This window comes from Mchenga conophoros, linkage group LG16, assembly GCF_057382185.1.
Source record: "Mchenga conophoros isolate Kocher_MC1m ecotype Shallow Benthic linkage group LG16, M_conophoros_male_GT1.1, whole genome shotgun sequence".
NCBI classification, from domain to species: Eukaryota; Metazoa; Chordata; class Actinopteri; order Cichliformes; family Cichlidae; genus Mchenga; species Mchenga conophoros.
Window position 1 is genome coordinate 7,982,779 of NC_140541.1, and position 15,565 is coordinate 7,998,343.

The following is a 15,565-nucleotide window of genomic DNA, read 5'->3' on the forward strand; positions in this document are numbered from 1 at the left end:
GTTATACTTAAGCCAGACCCACTGTTTTAGATTAATATTTCATTTCCTTGTGATGGATGTTAAATGCTGCATAAAACAGTGCTGTGCATGTGTTTCTTGCTCCTCCAGCGTCTGTATCGTGAGACTTACCACAAGCAAAAGGACAAGATCCACACAACCTATGACACTCCTGATATTAAACAAGTCAAGATGAACCAGGAGCACCTCAGTGACGTACGGGCACCCACAGATTACAACATTCATGTCCTTTTTTTTAAAAATTCATGCTGTAAGATGGACTTTTTTTGTTCCCTTCTTACCCTAGTTGTGCTACAAAGAGAAATACTACAACAGCAGAGGCCAGCTGATATCGTTGCCCATAACGCCTGAGCTCATGCACTACCACCACGTCAATGAGATCACCAGCGACGTATGTAAAGAATAAAATTAAAACAAAACCTCTACAAGGTGGAGTTTGAAGATGTTTTTTAAAATAATTTTTTAAATTGTTTTGTGTTTTTAGCTGAAATACAAAGAGGACCTGATGTGGCTGAGAGGCATTGGCTGCTTCTTGTATAACACCCCAGAGATGGTCCGTGTCCGCGACGTCACCAAATTCAGGGTACGTCTTTTTGGATAGAATGGATTCCTATTTTTCCTTTCCAATGCATATTCAGGCATCTGCATCATTCATATAAACTATTTTTTCTCTCTTATAGGTGAGCTATCCAGTGGAGGCTAAGAAGAACCTTGCTAAATTCTCTGTGGTCCTGGACACGCCTGAGTATAAGCGTGTGACTGAGCTGAAGACGCACATGAGCAACGTGAGTTGGTTTCCTAAATGTGCTTCATCGTATTATAGCTTCATGTGATCTGCTTTCCAAACAAAAATGAGCTTGCAGTATATTCTAAAAAACAAAAGCCACACGTTTTGACATTCGCTCTGTTTCTTTCCAGCTGATCTACAAAGCTCAGAGCAAGGAGGACATGGCCAAAGTCACCACAACTGCAGACTCTGTGGACATTCAGAGAGTCAAGTGGGCCCAGCAGCTGGTTAACCAGGCAAGCTCAAATAAACAGCATGAATAACTGAATCTATTATATGTATGTGTGTGTCTTTCCTGATAATCTAATCCATATTTTTTCCCTTCTGCTACAGTACCAGTACGTAGATCTGGCTACCAAACAAAGAGCTCATTTCACTCCAGAAATCAATACTCCAAATATGGGCCATGCTAGAAAAATGAAAGTGTTCTACAGTGATGTAAGTCTGATCCTTCGTTCTCATTTAATGCCGCTGTCACTGAAACCTCAACCTAAAATTGTTTGTATTTTATTTTGTTTACACTATTTACTGTAGCTGCTTTCTATATACTCTTATACTTTGCCAAAATAATTGAAATTACAGCAATTGCAGTCTCCTCTGAAGCCAATTTCTAAGGTGTTGTCTCAATCGTTTCTTCCCTTAGAACAAATACAAAGAACAGTATGAGAAGATGAAACACCGGTACACTGCCATTGCTGACACACCTCTCCTGATCCGTGCCAAGAAGTCCTACCTGCAGTCCAGTGATGTGAGTTTGCTCATTTAGGAAACTTGTGATTTAGTTTGAAACTGTTATGCATTCAGGAATTATAGGAGTCAGACTGTTTGTTAATAATTTTTCCACTGAAAACGGTCAAATTTAAGAGATTTCATTAACTAATAGTGAATTTTATCCCATGTCAAAATATAAATATTCTTTATCTGTTTATCTGATTTTACCCTTTTGTAGATGCTATAAATCACATTATGTGTGTTTGATGAATGTATATGACACGTTTTCTCCTTCGTTTCTTCAGCTGCGCTACAAAGAAACCTTTGAGCTTTCCAAGGGACACTACCACACAGTCAAGGATGCTCTGGACATCACTTACCATCGCAGGGTCACTGATGACATTAGCGAGGTCGGCAGTTGAAATGATCTGGCTCATTGTTAACGATAAATGTCTTTATAAATGTACATGTTTTGAGCTTTTGCATCTCCATCTACTGTTTTTTTCCTCTCTTATCAGGTTAAATACAGAGAGAAGTATATTAGCTCTCTGGGGACCTGGAAGTCCATCCCCGATCGTCCCGAACTCTTCTTCAGCAAGATTGTCAGCGGTAACGTTAGTGACGTGAGTACTCGTGACTTTATTCACCGTGTGGTAAAATGTTTACAGTTCATTAAAGAGTATTCAGTACAATGAGCACTGAGACACTACACAACATTTCAATTTAATTTAATCTCATTTTATGTGTTTTTTTAGGTCAAGTATAAGGAGGACCTGGATTGGCTGAAGGGTATTGGCTGCTTTGTATGGGACACACCTGAGCTGGTGCAGGCTGAGAGGAACAAGACGCTCTACAGTGAGGTAAAGCATCAGTGACATTAAGCTTCATTTTTATTTATATGGCACCTGTTTATGATTTGCAGTATCGAGGTATAGTTTCTGTATTTTCTTAATAAAAGTTGTATTGTTTGTCTGCAGAGACTGTACAAAGCCTCCTTTGAGAAGAACAGAGGCAACTTCAAGTATACCAGCGACACTCCATTCTTCCAAGCCGTCAAGCAAGCCTCCGTTCTCATAAACGATGTGAGTCCCGTCATTCTTTAACCTCCAGCAATAAATAAAAATTGGATTTAGTTTGTTAACGCATTTGTAAATCAAATGAAACAGTTAACCACATTTCTATTTTTCTGTGCTTCTCTATTGGACTCTCAGCGTGGAGGTAAAAAAAAAACAGGAATTCACTGTAGTATTTTATAATTGCCTACACTGTTTATCACTGACTGTTTTTGTGTTTACCCTTAAAGTCAAGTGTTTAAAATGTTTCCCTTTGTTCTTTACATCAGTCAGTTTTTACCTTCCTTAAATTCTTAAAATGTTTCATCCACATGACGCGAGATGAAACATTTTGTTCTCTGGGGACTCCTTTTTAACTACCTTCTGACACTTTGAGCAGAGGGCTTACAGAGCAGACTATGAGAAGACCAAGGATAAGTTCACCATAACTACAGATGATCCTAGATATCAACTGGCCAGGGAGAACAGGAAGATGAGCCAGGTAAACGCCCTGGTCACGTTGTACCACCGGCCTGCCACCTCCGGTCTGGTCCCCGAAGAGCCCTGACACCGGTGCATGAGGTTGTCAGCAGGACTGCTGATGGTGGACATCGCATGGCATTTATAGAGCTCCCAACTCAAAAAAAATTCTTTCCCTTTTGTATCAGTTTCTTCATTTTGTCCCACACAGGTTGCTGTTGAACTGCCACTCAAACAGCAGCTGGAATGCTGAGTGTTATGCAGTGTTGTCCTTCATCTGCTCCATCAGAAATGACAGTTTAATCACTAGCACAGTAACAATTCAATCCACTGAGCCGATCGTCTCACACTCGCTGTAGATGATCATCCCTGTCACTCTGAGGGCACAGATAAGGACAGACAGCACCATCGTCACACTTGGATCCGGAGTTCTTCTTCAGTCCTCCCCCATGTTACTGCTGTTTTCCTTTTGTGTCCTCAACTATGGCATGCTGTGTGTGTGTGTGTGTGTGTGTGTGTGTGTGTGTGTGTGTGTGTGTGTGTGTGTATGTCATTGTGTATGTGGACAGAAAATGTATAAATCCAGAGCAAAGGATCTACTAAAGGGTGGCTGCAATGAGCTACTCCGCCCTGACATCCTCACAGCCCTTTACCAGACCACTATGGGCAGTAAGGTAAACAAAGAGAGAAGGGAAGCATGATAACTTTGATCTCTGTCCACAAACAGGCACAAAATAGACCATGTGTTATATATCATAAGACTCAAGTCATAGATGGAGGTGACTTTGTTCCTCCCTGCTGTTTGTGGACAAGGTCTTATCACATAAAATCCCCATCCTGCAGAAAATCTTTCCATCCAGTCATTCCATTTAAAAGTGGCTTTAACTCCCACATAGTCCATCCTTCTTCCATGCTCTAATCCCTCCATCGCTCATTTGCTTTTCTTCATGGGCAATTCATTACCGAAGCTTTAACACTGTTTGCCCAACTGCCTTTGAGCAATTTGGTATCTAAAGTCAGAAATGCAGTAAAATTTAGTACATTATAGCTTCTCCTGGGATTTGTTAGTTTTGACCAAAATAGCAATCACAGAGTCTTCTCTTATGTTAAACTATATATATATAAATCAAATATATATATATATATATATATATATATATATATATATACATATATATATATATATACATATATATATATATATATACATACATACATACAACATCTTAAACCATGTGGGCACTGCAGACTTTCATGATGGTGGTAAGGCATTTAACTGTGTTTATTGTCACATGAATAATGCATCCCTCTGTGCACGTGCACGTCTCTCATCGAGCATGCCTATAAGCTTTTCCATTGCTTTGTTTCACTCAGTCGATGTTGCATATTGATTTAATTATAACTACATGCTAGCCAACTTGCTCCGATAGTGTTTAAAAGCTATCCAAGAAAAAAAAAAGTAATTAATTTTTCCTTAAAATTAGCTATAATATGCTATAACGCTAGCGATGTTTTAAAATTAGCGCTATCATCTCAACTGACTCTTAAGAAGCTGAAATAGGACTTTTTTTAAAATCTGCAGTAGGGTTGTATATGTATAGTGTCTGCAAGACTTTTTCGATGTTTTCTTGGACAGTTTTTCTACCACTTTAGAAGTTGCTTGTTATATTCATAAAGACAACAACAACAAAAAAATTCATAAAGACAAGCAAATTAATACAGCAGCAATTTCATTGCATGATGCTAACTTTCTTTTGTTTTCACATTATCCTTGTTCTATCAGTGGAAGTATAGAGAGCAGTATGAACGTGCCAAGGACAAGTTCACCTCTGTTCTGGAGACTCCTGAGTATGAGGCCCACAAACGCAGCAAGAAGATCAGTGATGTAAGTGTTGGGTTTGCAAGGTTTTTATTATTATGTTTAGATTTTTACAAGAACTTGTGAAGAAGCAGTGGGTTTTTTTGTGTTTAAATTTCACCTGTTACTATCTACATCTGCTTAGATCATCTACAAGATGGAGTATAACAAGACCAAGGCAAAGGCTTACACCTTACCTTATGACACTCCACACCAACAACACATGAAGAAGGTCAAGGAGATCACCAGCAATGTAAGTCTGCACTGCACTTTTAAAATATTCTTTCATACACTGGCACAGGAAACCAAAATACAAAATGTACTTTTGTATATTTTATGTGTCTTGCAGCTGAAGTACAAAGAGGTGTATGAAAAGAGCAAGGCCCACATCAACATTGACCCCGAAGCTCACGAGATCCGTGCCGCTAAGGAGGCCTACAAGAACATCACCAATGTGAGCATCTCGAGTGCCAGAATTTTCAAATGACATTTTTAAACCCAAATTTGTGCTAACATCCAGTTTTTGATTCTGTTTTATTTTGCTATATTTCTAGCTTGACTACAAGAAGAAGTATGAAGCAACCAAGAACCAGTGGATCTGGACAGCGGACAGGCCCGACTTTGTCAATGCTGCCAAGAACTCCTTGCAGCAGAGCGATGTGAGTTGGGACCTCTTATTTTAATGTGTGTCATTTTAGCAACATGCAGCACTGTTGCTCTCTTTTTTTCACCGCCATATTTTACCAACAGGTTGAGTACAAGTACGACAAAGAGATCATGAAGGGCTGCGTGATACCTGTGGTCGATGACAAGTTAACCTTACTGTGCATGAAGAATGCTGAAATGGCCAGTGAGGTAAGTTTCCCCATTCTTTATTAGAGACACCATATTTAGTTAAAACTACTAAAGGCCAGATAGTGATGCTTAAGAATGTGATGTTTAATGTCCTAAACTGCTTCTTTTTTCTTTTGCCCATCCCAGGTGAAATATAAACAGAAGTATGAGAAGGAAAAGGGACACTACATGCCTGTCCTGGACACTCCTCAAATTCTCCATGCCAAGGCTGTGCGTGTTCTGGCCTCAGAGGTAAGAACTGTTCAGCAAAAAATTAACTGTACTATAGGGTATATATAGTATACCCTTAGGTAAAACTTATGAGTTTTTAAATGTTTTTATTCTTTATTTTATTGTTCATCAGAGCAAATACAAGGAGGCCAGTAAGAAGGAAATGCAGTCCGGCTCATTCACCACCCTGTCCGACACTCGTGATACTGCCCACAGCAGGACAGTCAACAAACTTGTCAGCGGGGTATGACTGTCTTACTATTACATGCGTTTCACAAAATGAGCTCAGCCAGCGTGTAACCCTGGACTGTTTGTTTGCAGCTGGGCTTGATGTGCTGTTCTATCTTTTTAGAAAGTGTACAAAGAAAAGTTTGAGAAGGAAAAGGGCAAGTCCATATATAACCACATGATTGTGCCGCCTGATGTTCAGCATGCCATGGACGTGGCCAAAAATCAGAGCAATGTGAGTCATTTCCACAAATGGGCTAAAACAGTTGGGGTAGTTGGACTTGGGGGTAATTTTTTCAGCTTTTCATAGTTGTCTGTGGATGTGGAAGTCAGGTTTACTATATTGCATTTCCAATTTTGTTCAACTGGACAGGTGGCCTACAAGAAAGATGCCAAAGCCAGCCTGCACTACACTACTGTAGTCGACCGTCCTGACATAAAGAAGGCTACCCAGGCTGCTAAACTCATCAGTCAGGTAACCATGAAGTACACTGATACTGACTCACCAGCTCAGTACATGTAAATGTGTTTAAAGGCTCAACTCAAGACAAAAGAAGAGAAAAAAGGAGCATCCCTATAGTACCCATCCCTGTACTGTAGTTTCTACATGATCAACTGACTCTTGTCGGGTCTTGTGCCCATCAGATTGGCTACCGTGAGAAAGCACGTGAAGAGGCCAGCCGTGGAGGCTCTCTAGCCCACCGCCCAGATATCGCTTTGGCAACTGAGGTGTCCAAGCTGACAAGCCAGGTACACTAAATGAATTTGCTCACCTGTCTCATCCAGCCCTGGACAGTCGGGTTCCTTTGCCACTGGGTCGCAACGATTGTCATCTCATAGAAAAGGCTTCCCTTGTTTATTAATTTATTCATTCATTTAATTATTTATTTAGGTGGCAGCCAGTTGGAAAGATCAGCTGCCTGGATTTTAACTGTCAGATCAGCTTCCACAAGCTAATGACTAGTAGTGCTGTGGTAGACTAGTAGTGCTGTGGTAGATGCTTAGCAGCAGTCGTGTTGGCCTAATGATACAACTAGCAGCTCTTCCACTGCGCTTCCTCTGCCATCCTGCATTATAATCCATGTTACTCCATGAAAGTAGATATAGATGTTTAACCATACCATTGTACATGTCCCACCACCATCCTTATACCTGTCCTCCTCTTCCTCCATCCTTCAATACTATAACTCTTCTTCTCAACCTTAATCTCTTTCCTCTTCTGTCTACTTCCATAACATCCTAGTCTGTGTGTTCTCATCCCTCCATCTCACTGCGCTTTGTAGGTGGAGGATAAGCCCTCCCTCCATGGAGCAGCTTCCTATGATACCCCCCTGATGCGCCACATTAAGAAAATGAGTGCGGTGACTAGTGATGTAAGGAGGTTTATGCCCTAAAACTGACGGACTGCTGCTGCTTGTCTGTCCTCTCTGTCTCTCTGTCCCCCTTCCTGCTGACCCACAGACTGGCTGAATACAGGGTTCACTGAGCCTTTAAGATAAACATCTGGAACTTTTGAGAAAATATTGATTCACAAATCAAATCTTACAAAGTTCCTATTTGATTTGCTCTTTCTTTTCTTTGCAGTGTCCACCCTCTGCTTTTTTTATATTTCCATTACAAGATGTGCCTCATTGCTAAGCATAGAGAACAGCGTTACTGCATTAGCTGCCTGGCGCTAATACTATGTGTTTATTTAAACTGTCTTTTCAGATTTTTCCCATTATTTCCCTTTAAGTCTCCATGTCTGTTTGTTTCTGAATGTGACAAAAGGCTTTTCTAAAAATGAACTTGAATTGTTCTTAAAAACATGTGTATGTCCAGTAGTTCACCGTGCTGTGCTCCATTTTCATCGCAATCCTAAGGGGTGGTGTAGGCCCTCCTAAAAGTTTGGAATACGGTTACAGTAGTGAAAAGTTAGCCACAATTCCTGTTAGATATACACATGTTTTTATAGCACACCTTTTCAAACGTGTTCCTGTGTTCTGCCTTCACTCTAAAGTGGTTTGACCTGTGGAGCCAAACCACACCTGACCTGCGTCCACAACCACACCGCCTTACCTTTTCCATATATATTTTATTATATATGAAGTTCATGTTTGTGTTTATGTGAATTACAGGATGCTTTATTTGCTTATGTTTACAGTACAAAGCATCTTGTCTGATCAGTTTGATCAACTTTAAAGTTAATAAATGCATCAGAATCAGTTTTACATTTGCAACCAATCTATTACACACTTTTCATTACTGCTCAACATATTTATGAAAGAAAAAACAAATTAAATACTTAAAATGTGGCGCAGAGCCTGTGCAAAGCTTTTATAAAACTATCTGCGAGGAATCTGAGTCACTAATCAAATCCAAAAACTGTTGTCCTTCAGTTGTTTTTTACTATGATGGAGACGTCGGCTGATGTTGGTTTCCTCTCAGTCAATACATAAACTAACTTGTACACATATCCTACGCTAATGAACAGGTGAAGTACAAGGAGAAGTTTGATAAGGAGATGAAAGGAAAGAAACCTCAATATGACCTGAAGGAAAGTAAGATTTACAAGACTCTCAAGGAAGCCAGTGTGCTGGCCAGTGAGGTGGGTGCTCGCGTATCTTATCATCACTTCACACCGTTTTTATCATAGGCCAAAAAAATCATTCATTTTTTCCACAGTTGTTATACTTTTGTATAGTTTGTCTGATTGGTTTATCTATGGGAGTAAAGCAATATCTGATTTTGGCATCCTGGTGTTGTTACTAGAACAGAGACAAACTAAATGTATCCTAGTAATTCTTTACATTTCTGTGAAATTCACCATTTCAAACAAATATCGCCCATTATATATTACCATAGTGTCTAATTAATGTGACTGCTGTCAATATAACACACAGGTGAAGTACAAGGGTGACCTGAAGAAGATCCACAAACCTGTGACCGACATGGCCGAGTCCCTGTCCATGAAGCACATCACGAGCACCAGCAAGCTGTCCAGCGACGTAAGCTACCTGTGTGACTATTAACCTTTAACCCTCTCACATTCCCAAACAGGAAGCTGCAGCGAGCGAGTTTGGTTTCGTTGCACAGTGTGCTGAACTCTGTTTCCATCACCTCACAGTAACAATCGGCAAAATGTAGCAAACTGCTGACCATCTCATGGATTTATGCACTAAGCTCCATCATAAAAGACATCCATCATTCTCTGACCTCATCTGGTAGTGATCTTTACCCATCTCACTTTTGACCTTTGACCCCGAATACTATCACCCTCTATAACCTCTACTTCTTAACCTTTTCAGTGACTTTTTTCCCCCCCGTAGTTCAAACAAAACTAGTCTTTTATTAATGTTCACTTAACACCGACTTCCTCTTCCTGCCTTTTGTAGATTGACAATTATTTTAACATAACTTTAAAAACCCTTATGTTTAAATGCTATTATGTTTCTTTCTATAAGTAATGATTCGCTGTACTGAGCTGCCTTACTTTACTGGGAATCCCCCATAGTACTGCTACAAGAAGAAATTTGAGGAGAGTAAGGGTCACTACCACATGATTCCCGACACACCCGAACAGCTCCATCACAAGGAGGCTTCTGAACTTCAAAGTAACGTAAGTGGTTCATACTCCCGTGGGGCAACGAGCACTCGACACAGTAAAAAAAACACTATTGTGGGTTTCAACTGTGTCAGACAGTTTTCCTTCCCACTGTCGCCAAAGTGCTTGCTCACAGGTTGATTGTTGGGTTTGTTGTTGGGTTTTTCTCTGTATGTATATTTTTAGGGTCTACCTTACAGTATAAAGCGCCTTGAGGCGACTGTTGCTGTGATTTGGCGCTATATAAATAAAATTGAATTGAACTGAATTGATAATACTTTCTATGTTTATTATACTGTAACAATTTTAATGGGGTGTTTTAAAAATGCTGTTAAAATTGATATTTTAAGAAAATAAAAAATAAAATAAAAACAAAAAATACTCATTTTGTAATTGTTTATGATATAGCATATTTGGTATTATAGTTTTCTTTCCAGGGAGTCATTTCTCATATCAAGTCACTGTTAAATACCTTGATTGCATAATCAGTCGCAGTGAAGAGCCGTGCAAGCTTTTCTTTTCTGTTCTCATTTACATTAATTACAGTAATTTAACTTGTCTTGAATCTTACTGGATGGATACACCTTACAGCTTTTCTGTTTGATTTTCCCAGCGTACAGAAATGAACGGAAACCATGTGATATCCCCACAGTGTGTCTTTCCTTTGCAGACAGTTGAGTATGTTTGTGTGGGTCGTTACAGGTGAAATACAAGGAGAAGTATGAGAAGGAGAAGGGCAAACCTATGCTGGACTTTGAGACACCCACATATGTGACTGCTAAGGAGGCTCAGCACATGCAGAGTCAGGTAAATAAGCCTTCTGTTAACCTCTGCCAATGAAGTACGCACAGATGCAGTACGTTTTCCCATTGCAGACCTCTCTTAAAATCTTTAGTGCCTCCTTAAGCGCTATATTAACTTGTATTGTGTTGCCTCTTGTTGCTAGTTGGATGCAAAGCCATTGTTTATGTTATGCTTACAGAATGATTCTAAAGTATGGAAAAACATTTTACAATGCCTTTAGTAACTTTATTACACCAAAACTGCAATTCAGTAATTTTATAGTCACAAAATGTTTTAAATTGCAGAAAATTCACATCAGTAGCTCTTTACAGTCGTCCTATTGTAATACTGTGGCAGTGTAAAATGCGCTGAAAGGAAACTCACCCGGAAACTTCTGTATTGTTCACTTAATGCTATGACAGGTTATTTTCCTGTGAAGATGTCAAAGTAAAGTATGTGTTTGGCCTCTTTCCTGGAGCCTGCTTTATAGATTTTAATTACAATACGATATCCTAGTGTAGTTCCTTTTTCACAACAAACACCTCTTACACCTCCACACATGCACTCAGACACATTTACAGACATCAGATATACAGTTATGGGTGCTATCATGAGCAGAATGGTGCAAACAAGAATGAAGGGAGCTGCATTGTGAACCAGCACTGCTTGCATGTGGTTATCTGAGCTCTGTCTGTCCCTTGTGTTATCTCTGTGACCAATAGAAAGACTATAGGAAGGACTTTGAAGAGTACATGAGGGGAAAGAACCTCTCAGGCTTGGAGGTCACCCCTGCCATGATTCATGTCAGACACGCCACCAAAATAGCCAGTGAGGTAACTAAAGGACAACTTACATCTGATGGTGTCTCCTATTTACCTCACCCAAGCTTCATAATCGTACTAAGACAACATCACAATCGGTCTCTTTTTCTTTTCACCACTTTTTTTAGCCCTTCCCAGTTTGTCTTTTGCAGTATTATTAGTTTATTATTAACTTTTGCATGATTGTCTACAGAATAATAATGACCTACCCATCCTCCAGCCATCATGTGTCTTCCTAGCAGTAAAGTACTCAACTGATATTGAATAGATCTTCATTTTACAGTCCTTCACCAAGTAGTAGCTTACCACCAACTTTATGTGACAAGACTGCATGCATGTAATCATTTGTGTGAAACAACAGGGTGAAATGCTGATGTGAATTCCCATCTTGTTGATTTCCTTGTTGTTTTAATGAAGATTTTGTTTCTGCTCTTTCTGATTAAATGTGTTTCAACTTGTTTTTTCATTAGAATCCTGCCAAAATCACCAACGTCTCCAGTTTTCTCTGTAACAATATCACCGATTGTAATGATAATACATAAAAGCAGTGAATGTGTCTCTGCGTAACTTGGAAAGACTTGGTGACTTTGAGCTTTTTAAAGGCAAGCAGCAGAACTTGCCGACTGTATCGTTTGTCTGTCTGTGTGCTTTGGCCTGGCCTGCCTGTGTGCCCTTCTCTGCAGTCTCTCTGTTCTTCTTCCATCCTGTAGAAAGAGTACAGGAAGGATCTAGAGGAGGGGGTGAAGGGTAAAGGTCTAACTGTACTGGAGGAAACTCCGGAGCTTTTGAGAGCAAGAAATGCCACTCAAATCCTGTGTGAGGTACGACTGACCGAGAGGTGATGCGAACAACATCACGCTCTCATCCGAATGACTTCCAACAATCTCGCTCTTCATGAATCCTATCCCCTCTTAACTAAGCTTCACCATTGCACTAAAAGTGAGACTGTTGGGTTCACTCGTCCTCTTGTCCCTGCTTTCTTATGTCACTAATTTCCCATCATTGTATTTTGTGTTTCATGACCATAACCTAACCTTCATCTGCACCCTATTTAATTTTGCCATGATTTTCACTTGTACTCATATTTATTTGTGTATTATGAATCCTACAAAAATCAGCCTCAGTTGTACCCAAAGCATATCTTCTCTTCTCTTGTTTTTCAAGTCAAACATGCAATGTTGAATTTTTATAGAATTTTAATGACTTTATCTTTTTTCATAAGTGATCCCGGTGCTTGCAGATCTCTTAATTGTTTTGTTGTTGTCGGTAGTGTTGTTTTTGAAAAGATATACTCTGAGTGCATTTGAGGTTGATTTGTAGATTGCAAGATAGATGTATGATGACTTAATGAACAAACTGAAGAAGTAGAAATAGTCTATTTTATGTCATGTCTCTAACTGCTGACTGCTGTTGTTTTATTTTCAGTTCTGTCTCAAGCTTCACACTCAGTCTTGTTACCACATCCGTTACGTAGATTCTGCTAACTTTCTCTATTCTCTGACCCCTCATGATTTCTGGTTTTGCAGCCCTCTTCAGTATGAATGAGTAGAAACCCCGTTTTGTGTTTTTTTTTACAGTAACATTATCATGTGTAAAAATTTTAACTTTTGGTGTTTACAGAGAGAGTACAAAAAGTCTCTGGAGCAGGAGATCAAGGGCAAGGGAATGCTGGCTTTGGCTACAGACACCCCAGACTTTATGAGAGCCAGGAATGCCACGGAGATCCTCAGTCAGGTCTGAATCTTAAATGTTTTTTGCATCGCTTTCTTGGAGCAGTGATTTCCAGAATGTGAGCTGCAGGCCCCTGATATGAAATGAAGGTATTATGAATTAATTATTTATGTAAAAGACAAAAAAAATCAGAGTGATTGCAGGTTAATTTGGACTGAAAAGATTCCAAGAGTAACAAAAGTCGAACATTTAGACTAGACAGAGTAAGACTGGGCTGATGAGAGGGCTATTTCTTCACACTAGGCTGAGGCTGATTAGGGAAGGGGAGACATGTGGGGAATGAGACACGGGTGAAAAAAGTCAGCACAATGACAACATTGGAAGTAAACTTACATAATGCACAAAGAAAAATCAAGCTTTGAGGAAAATGGGAACTAACTAAAAGACAAATGCTAATTATAGAGACAGCACACAGATACAAGGGAACAGTGAAGGAAGTAAACACAAATAACAAAGTCAAAGAAAGAACTTGAGTAAATACAAAATGACAGCTCAGGTCAATTTGTATTCACGAACATAAAAACAGGCATCAAAAACTCAGAAGACAAGAACTAGGCTAGAATGGTACAATAAATAAAACTAACGTTTGGTGAAACTATGAGCACACATCCGGTGTTAAAAGGAATATCTGTTAATATTTTCCGCTGCATTTATGATCAGTGCTGACTGGCTGTTTTTCTTTTCCAGTCTAAGTACAAGCAGACCGCTGAGATGGACAGAGCCAGCTACACAACTGTCATCGATACCCCTGACATCATCCATGCTCAGCAGATGAAGAACATCGTCAGCCAGGTAGGTTACTGAACTGACCCAGCCACCACTCTCATCAGGATAAATCATTAGCATATATAAAAAAAATCACAAATTGTATTATCATCCAAACAGAAAAAATACAAAGAGGAGGCTGAGAAGACCATGTCTCACTATGTACCAGTCCTGGATACTCCAGAGATGCAGCGAGTCCGCGAGAACCAAAAGAACTTCAGCACTGTAAGTAACACACGAGGAGTTACGCCGCGTCCGGACAGGTCAGCACGTCCTGACTGAGGTTCTTTCAGCATCTTGTGTCTCTATGTGCGTCTTTATAGCTGCTGTAAAATTATATTTCCAGTACTTTATATGTTTGCAGGGGCGCCACCAAGGGGGGCCACAGGGGGCCACTAGCCACACTTCAAAATTTGCTGCCCCCCCACCGAATGCCCCCACCCAGCAAGATTGTCCAATGTTGGCAATAATTCTAATAAACATGGGCACAAAAGAGAGGAAGACACCATATATTTACTCTTTTAATCCTGTTTAAAACAGATTATTATGGATTTCATAATATTATTTGGTTTTCACAGAGACCTAAGCTAGGCATAATTATTCTTTTCCTTCTATGTTATTTGCCATATTTTTCAAGTAACCTACAGTGGGGCAAAAAAGTATTTAGTCAGCCACCGATTGTGCAAGTTCCCCCACCTAAAATGATGACAGAGGTCAGTAATTTGCACCAGAGGTACACTTCAACTGTGAGAGACAGAATTTGAAAAAAAAAAATCCATGAATCCACATGGTAGGATTTGTAAAGAATTTATTTGTAAATCAGGGTGGAAAATAAGTATTTGGTCAATAACAAAAATACAACTCAATACTTTGTAACATAACCTTTGTTGGCAATAACAGAGGTCAAACGTTTACTATAGGTCTTTACCAGGTTTGCACACACAGTAGCTGGTATTTTGGCCCATTCCTCCATGCAGATCTTCTCGAGAGCAGTGATGTTTTGGGGCTGTCGCCGAGCAACACGGACTTTCAACTCCCGCCACAGATTTTCTATGGGGTTGAGGTCTGGAGACTGGCTAGGCCACTCCAGGACTTTCAAATGCTTCTTACGGAGCCACTCCTTTGTTGCCCGGGCGGTGTGTTTTGGATCATTGTCATGTTGGAAGACCCAGCCTCGTTTCATCTTCAAAGTTCTCACTGATGGAAGGAGGTTTTGGCTCAAAATCTCACGATACATGGCCCCATTCATTCGGTCCTTAACACAGATCAGTCGTCCTGTCCCCTTGGCAGAAAAACAGCCCCATAGCATGATGTTTCCACCCCCATGCTTCACAGTAGGTATGGTGTTCTTGGGATGCAACTCAGTATTCTTCTTCCTCCAAACACGACGAGTTGAGTTTATACCAAAAAGTTCTACTTTGGTTTCATCTGACCACATGACATTCTCCCAATCCTCTGCTGTATCATCCATGTGCTCTCTGGCAAACTTCAGACGGGCCTGGACATGCACTGGCTTCAGCAGCGGAACACGTCTGGCACTGCGGGATTTGATTCCCTGCCGTTGTAGTGTGTTACTGATGGTGACCTTTGTTACTTTGGTCCCAGCTCTCTGCAGGTCATTCACCAGGTCCCCCCGTGTGGTTCTGGGATCTTTGCTCACCGTTCTCATGATCATTTTGACCC

The 15,565-nt window shown here is 40.1% G+C and overlaps 1 protein-coding gene across 1 annotated transcript in view; it reads left to right on the forward strand.

The window, feature by feature from the left end:
• neb (nebulin) overlaps nucleotides 1-15,565 on the forward strand; it is a 59,407-nt gene that overhangs the window by 36,303 nt on the left and 7,539 nt on the right. The window contains exons 97-128 of the mRNA XM_085249711.1: nucleotides 109-213; nucleotides 305-409; nucleotides 503-601; nucleotides 699-803; nucleotides 937-1,041; nucleotides 1,139-1,243; nucleotides 1,449-1,553; nucleotides 1,822-1,926; nucleotides 2,035-2,139; nucleotides 2,272-2,376; nucleotides 2,494-2,598; nucleotides 3,618-3,722; nucleotides 4,832-4,933; nucleotides 5,052-5,159; nucleotides 5,256-5,360; nucleotides 5,461-5,565; nucleotides 5,657-5,761; nucleotides 5,888-5,992; nucleotides 6,105-6,215; nucleotides 6,324-6,434; nucleotides 6,573-6,674; nucleotides 6,845-6,949; nucleotides 7,483-7,572; nucleotides 8,673-8,786; nucleotides 9,082-9,186; nucleotides 9,693-9,797; nucleotides 10,485-10,589; nucleotides 11,288-11,398; nucleotides 12,097-12,207; nucleotides 13,007-13,120; nucleotides 13,805-13,909; nucleotides 14,003-14,107. Coding sequence (XP_085105837.1) covers nucleotides 109-213; nucleotides 305-409; nucleotides 503-601; nucleotides 699-803; nucleotides 937-1,041; nucleotides 1,139-1,243; nucleotides 1,449-1,553; nucleotides 1,822-1,926; nucleotides 2,035-2,139; nucleotides 2,272-2,376; nucleotides 2,494-2,598; nucleotides 3,618-3,722; nucleotides 4,832-4,933; nucleotides 5,052-5,159; nucleotides 5,256-5,360; nucleotides 5,461-5,565; nucleotides 5,657-5,761; nucleotides 5,888-5,992; nucleotides 6,105-6,215; nucleotides 6,324-6,434; nucleotides 6,573-6,674; nucleotides 6,845-6,949; nucleotides 7,483-7,572; nucleotides 8,673-8,786; nucleotides 9,082-9,186; nucleotides 9,693-9,797; nucleotides 10,485-10,589; nucleotides 11,288-11,398; nucleotides 12,097-12,207; nucleotides 13,007-13,120; nucleotides 13,805-13,909; nucleotides 14,003-14,107 — 3,378 coding nt within the window. The remainder of the gene's footprint in view (nucleotides 1-108; nucleotides 214-304; nucleotides 410-502; nucleotides 602-698; nucleotides 804-936; nucleotides 1,042-1,138; nucleotides 1,244-1,448; nucleotides 1,554-1,821; nucleotides 1,927-2,034; nucleotides 2,140-2,271; nucleotides 2,377-2,493; nucleotides 2,599-3,617; nucleotides 3,723-4,831; nucleotides 4,934-5,051; nucleotides 5,160-5,255; nucleotides 5,361-5,460; nucleotides 5,566-5,656; nucleotides 5,762-5,887; nucleotides 5,993-6,104; nucleotides 6,216-6,323; nucleotides 6,435-6,572; nucleotides 6,675-6,844; nucleotides 6,950-7,482; nucleotides 7,573-8,672; nucleotides 8,787-9,081; nucleotides 9,187-9,692; nucleotides 9,798-10,484; nucleotides 10,590-11,287; nucleotides 11,399-12,096; nucleotides 12,208-13,006; nucleotides 13,121-13,804; nucleotides 13,910-14,002; nucleotides 14,108-15,565) is intronic.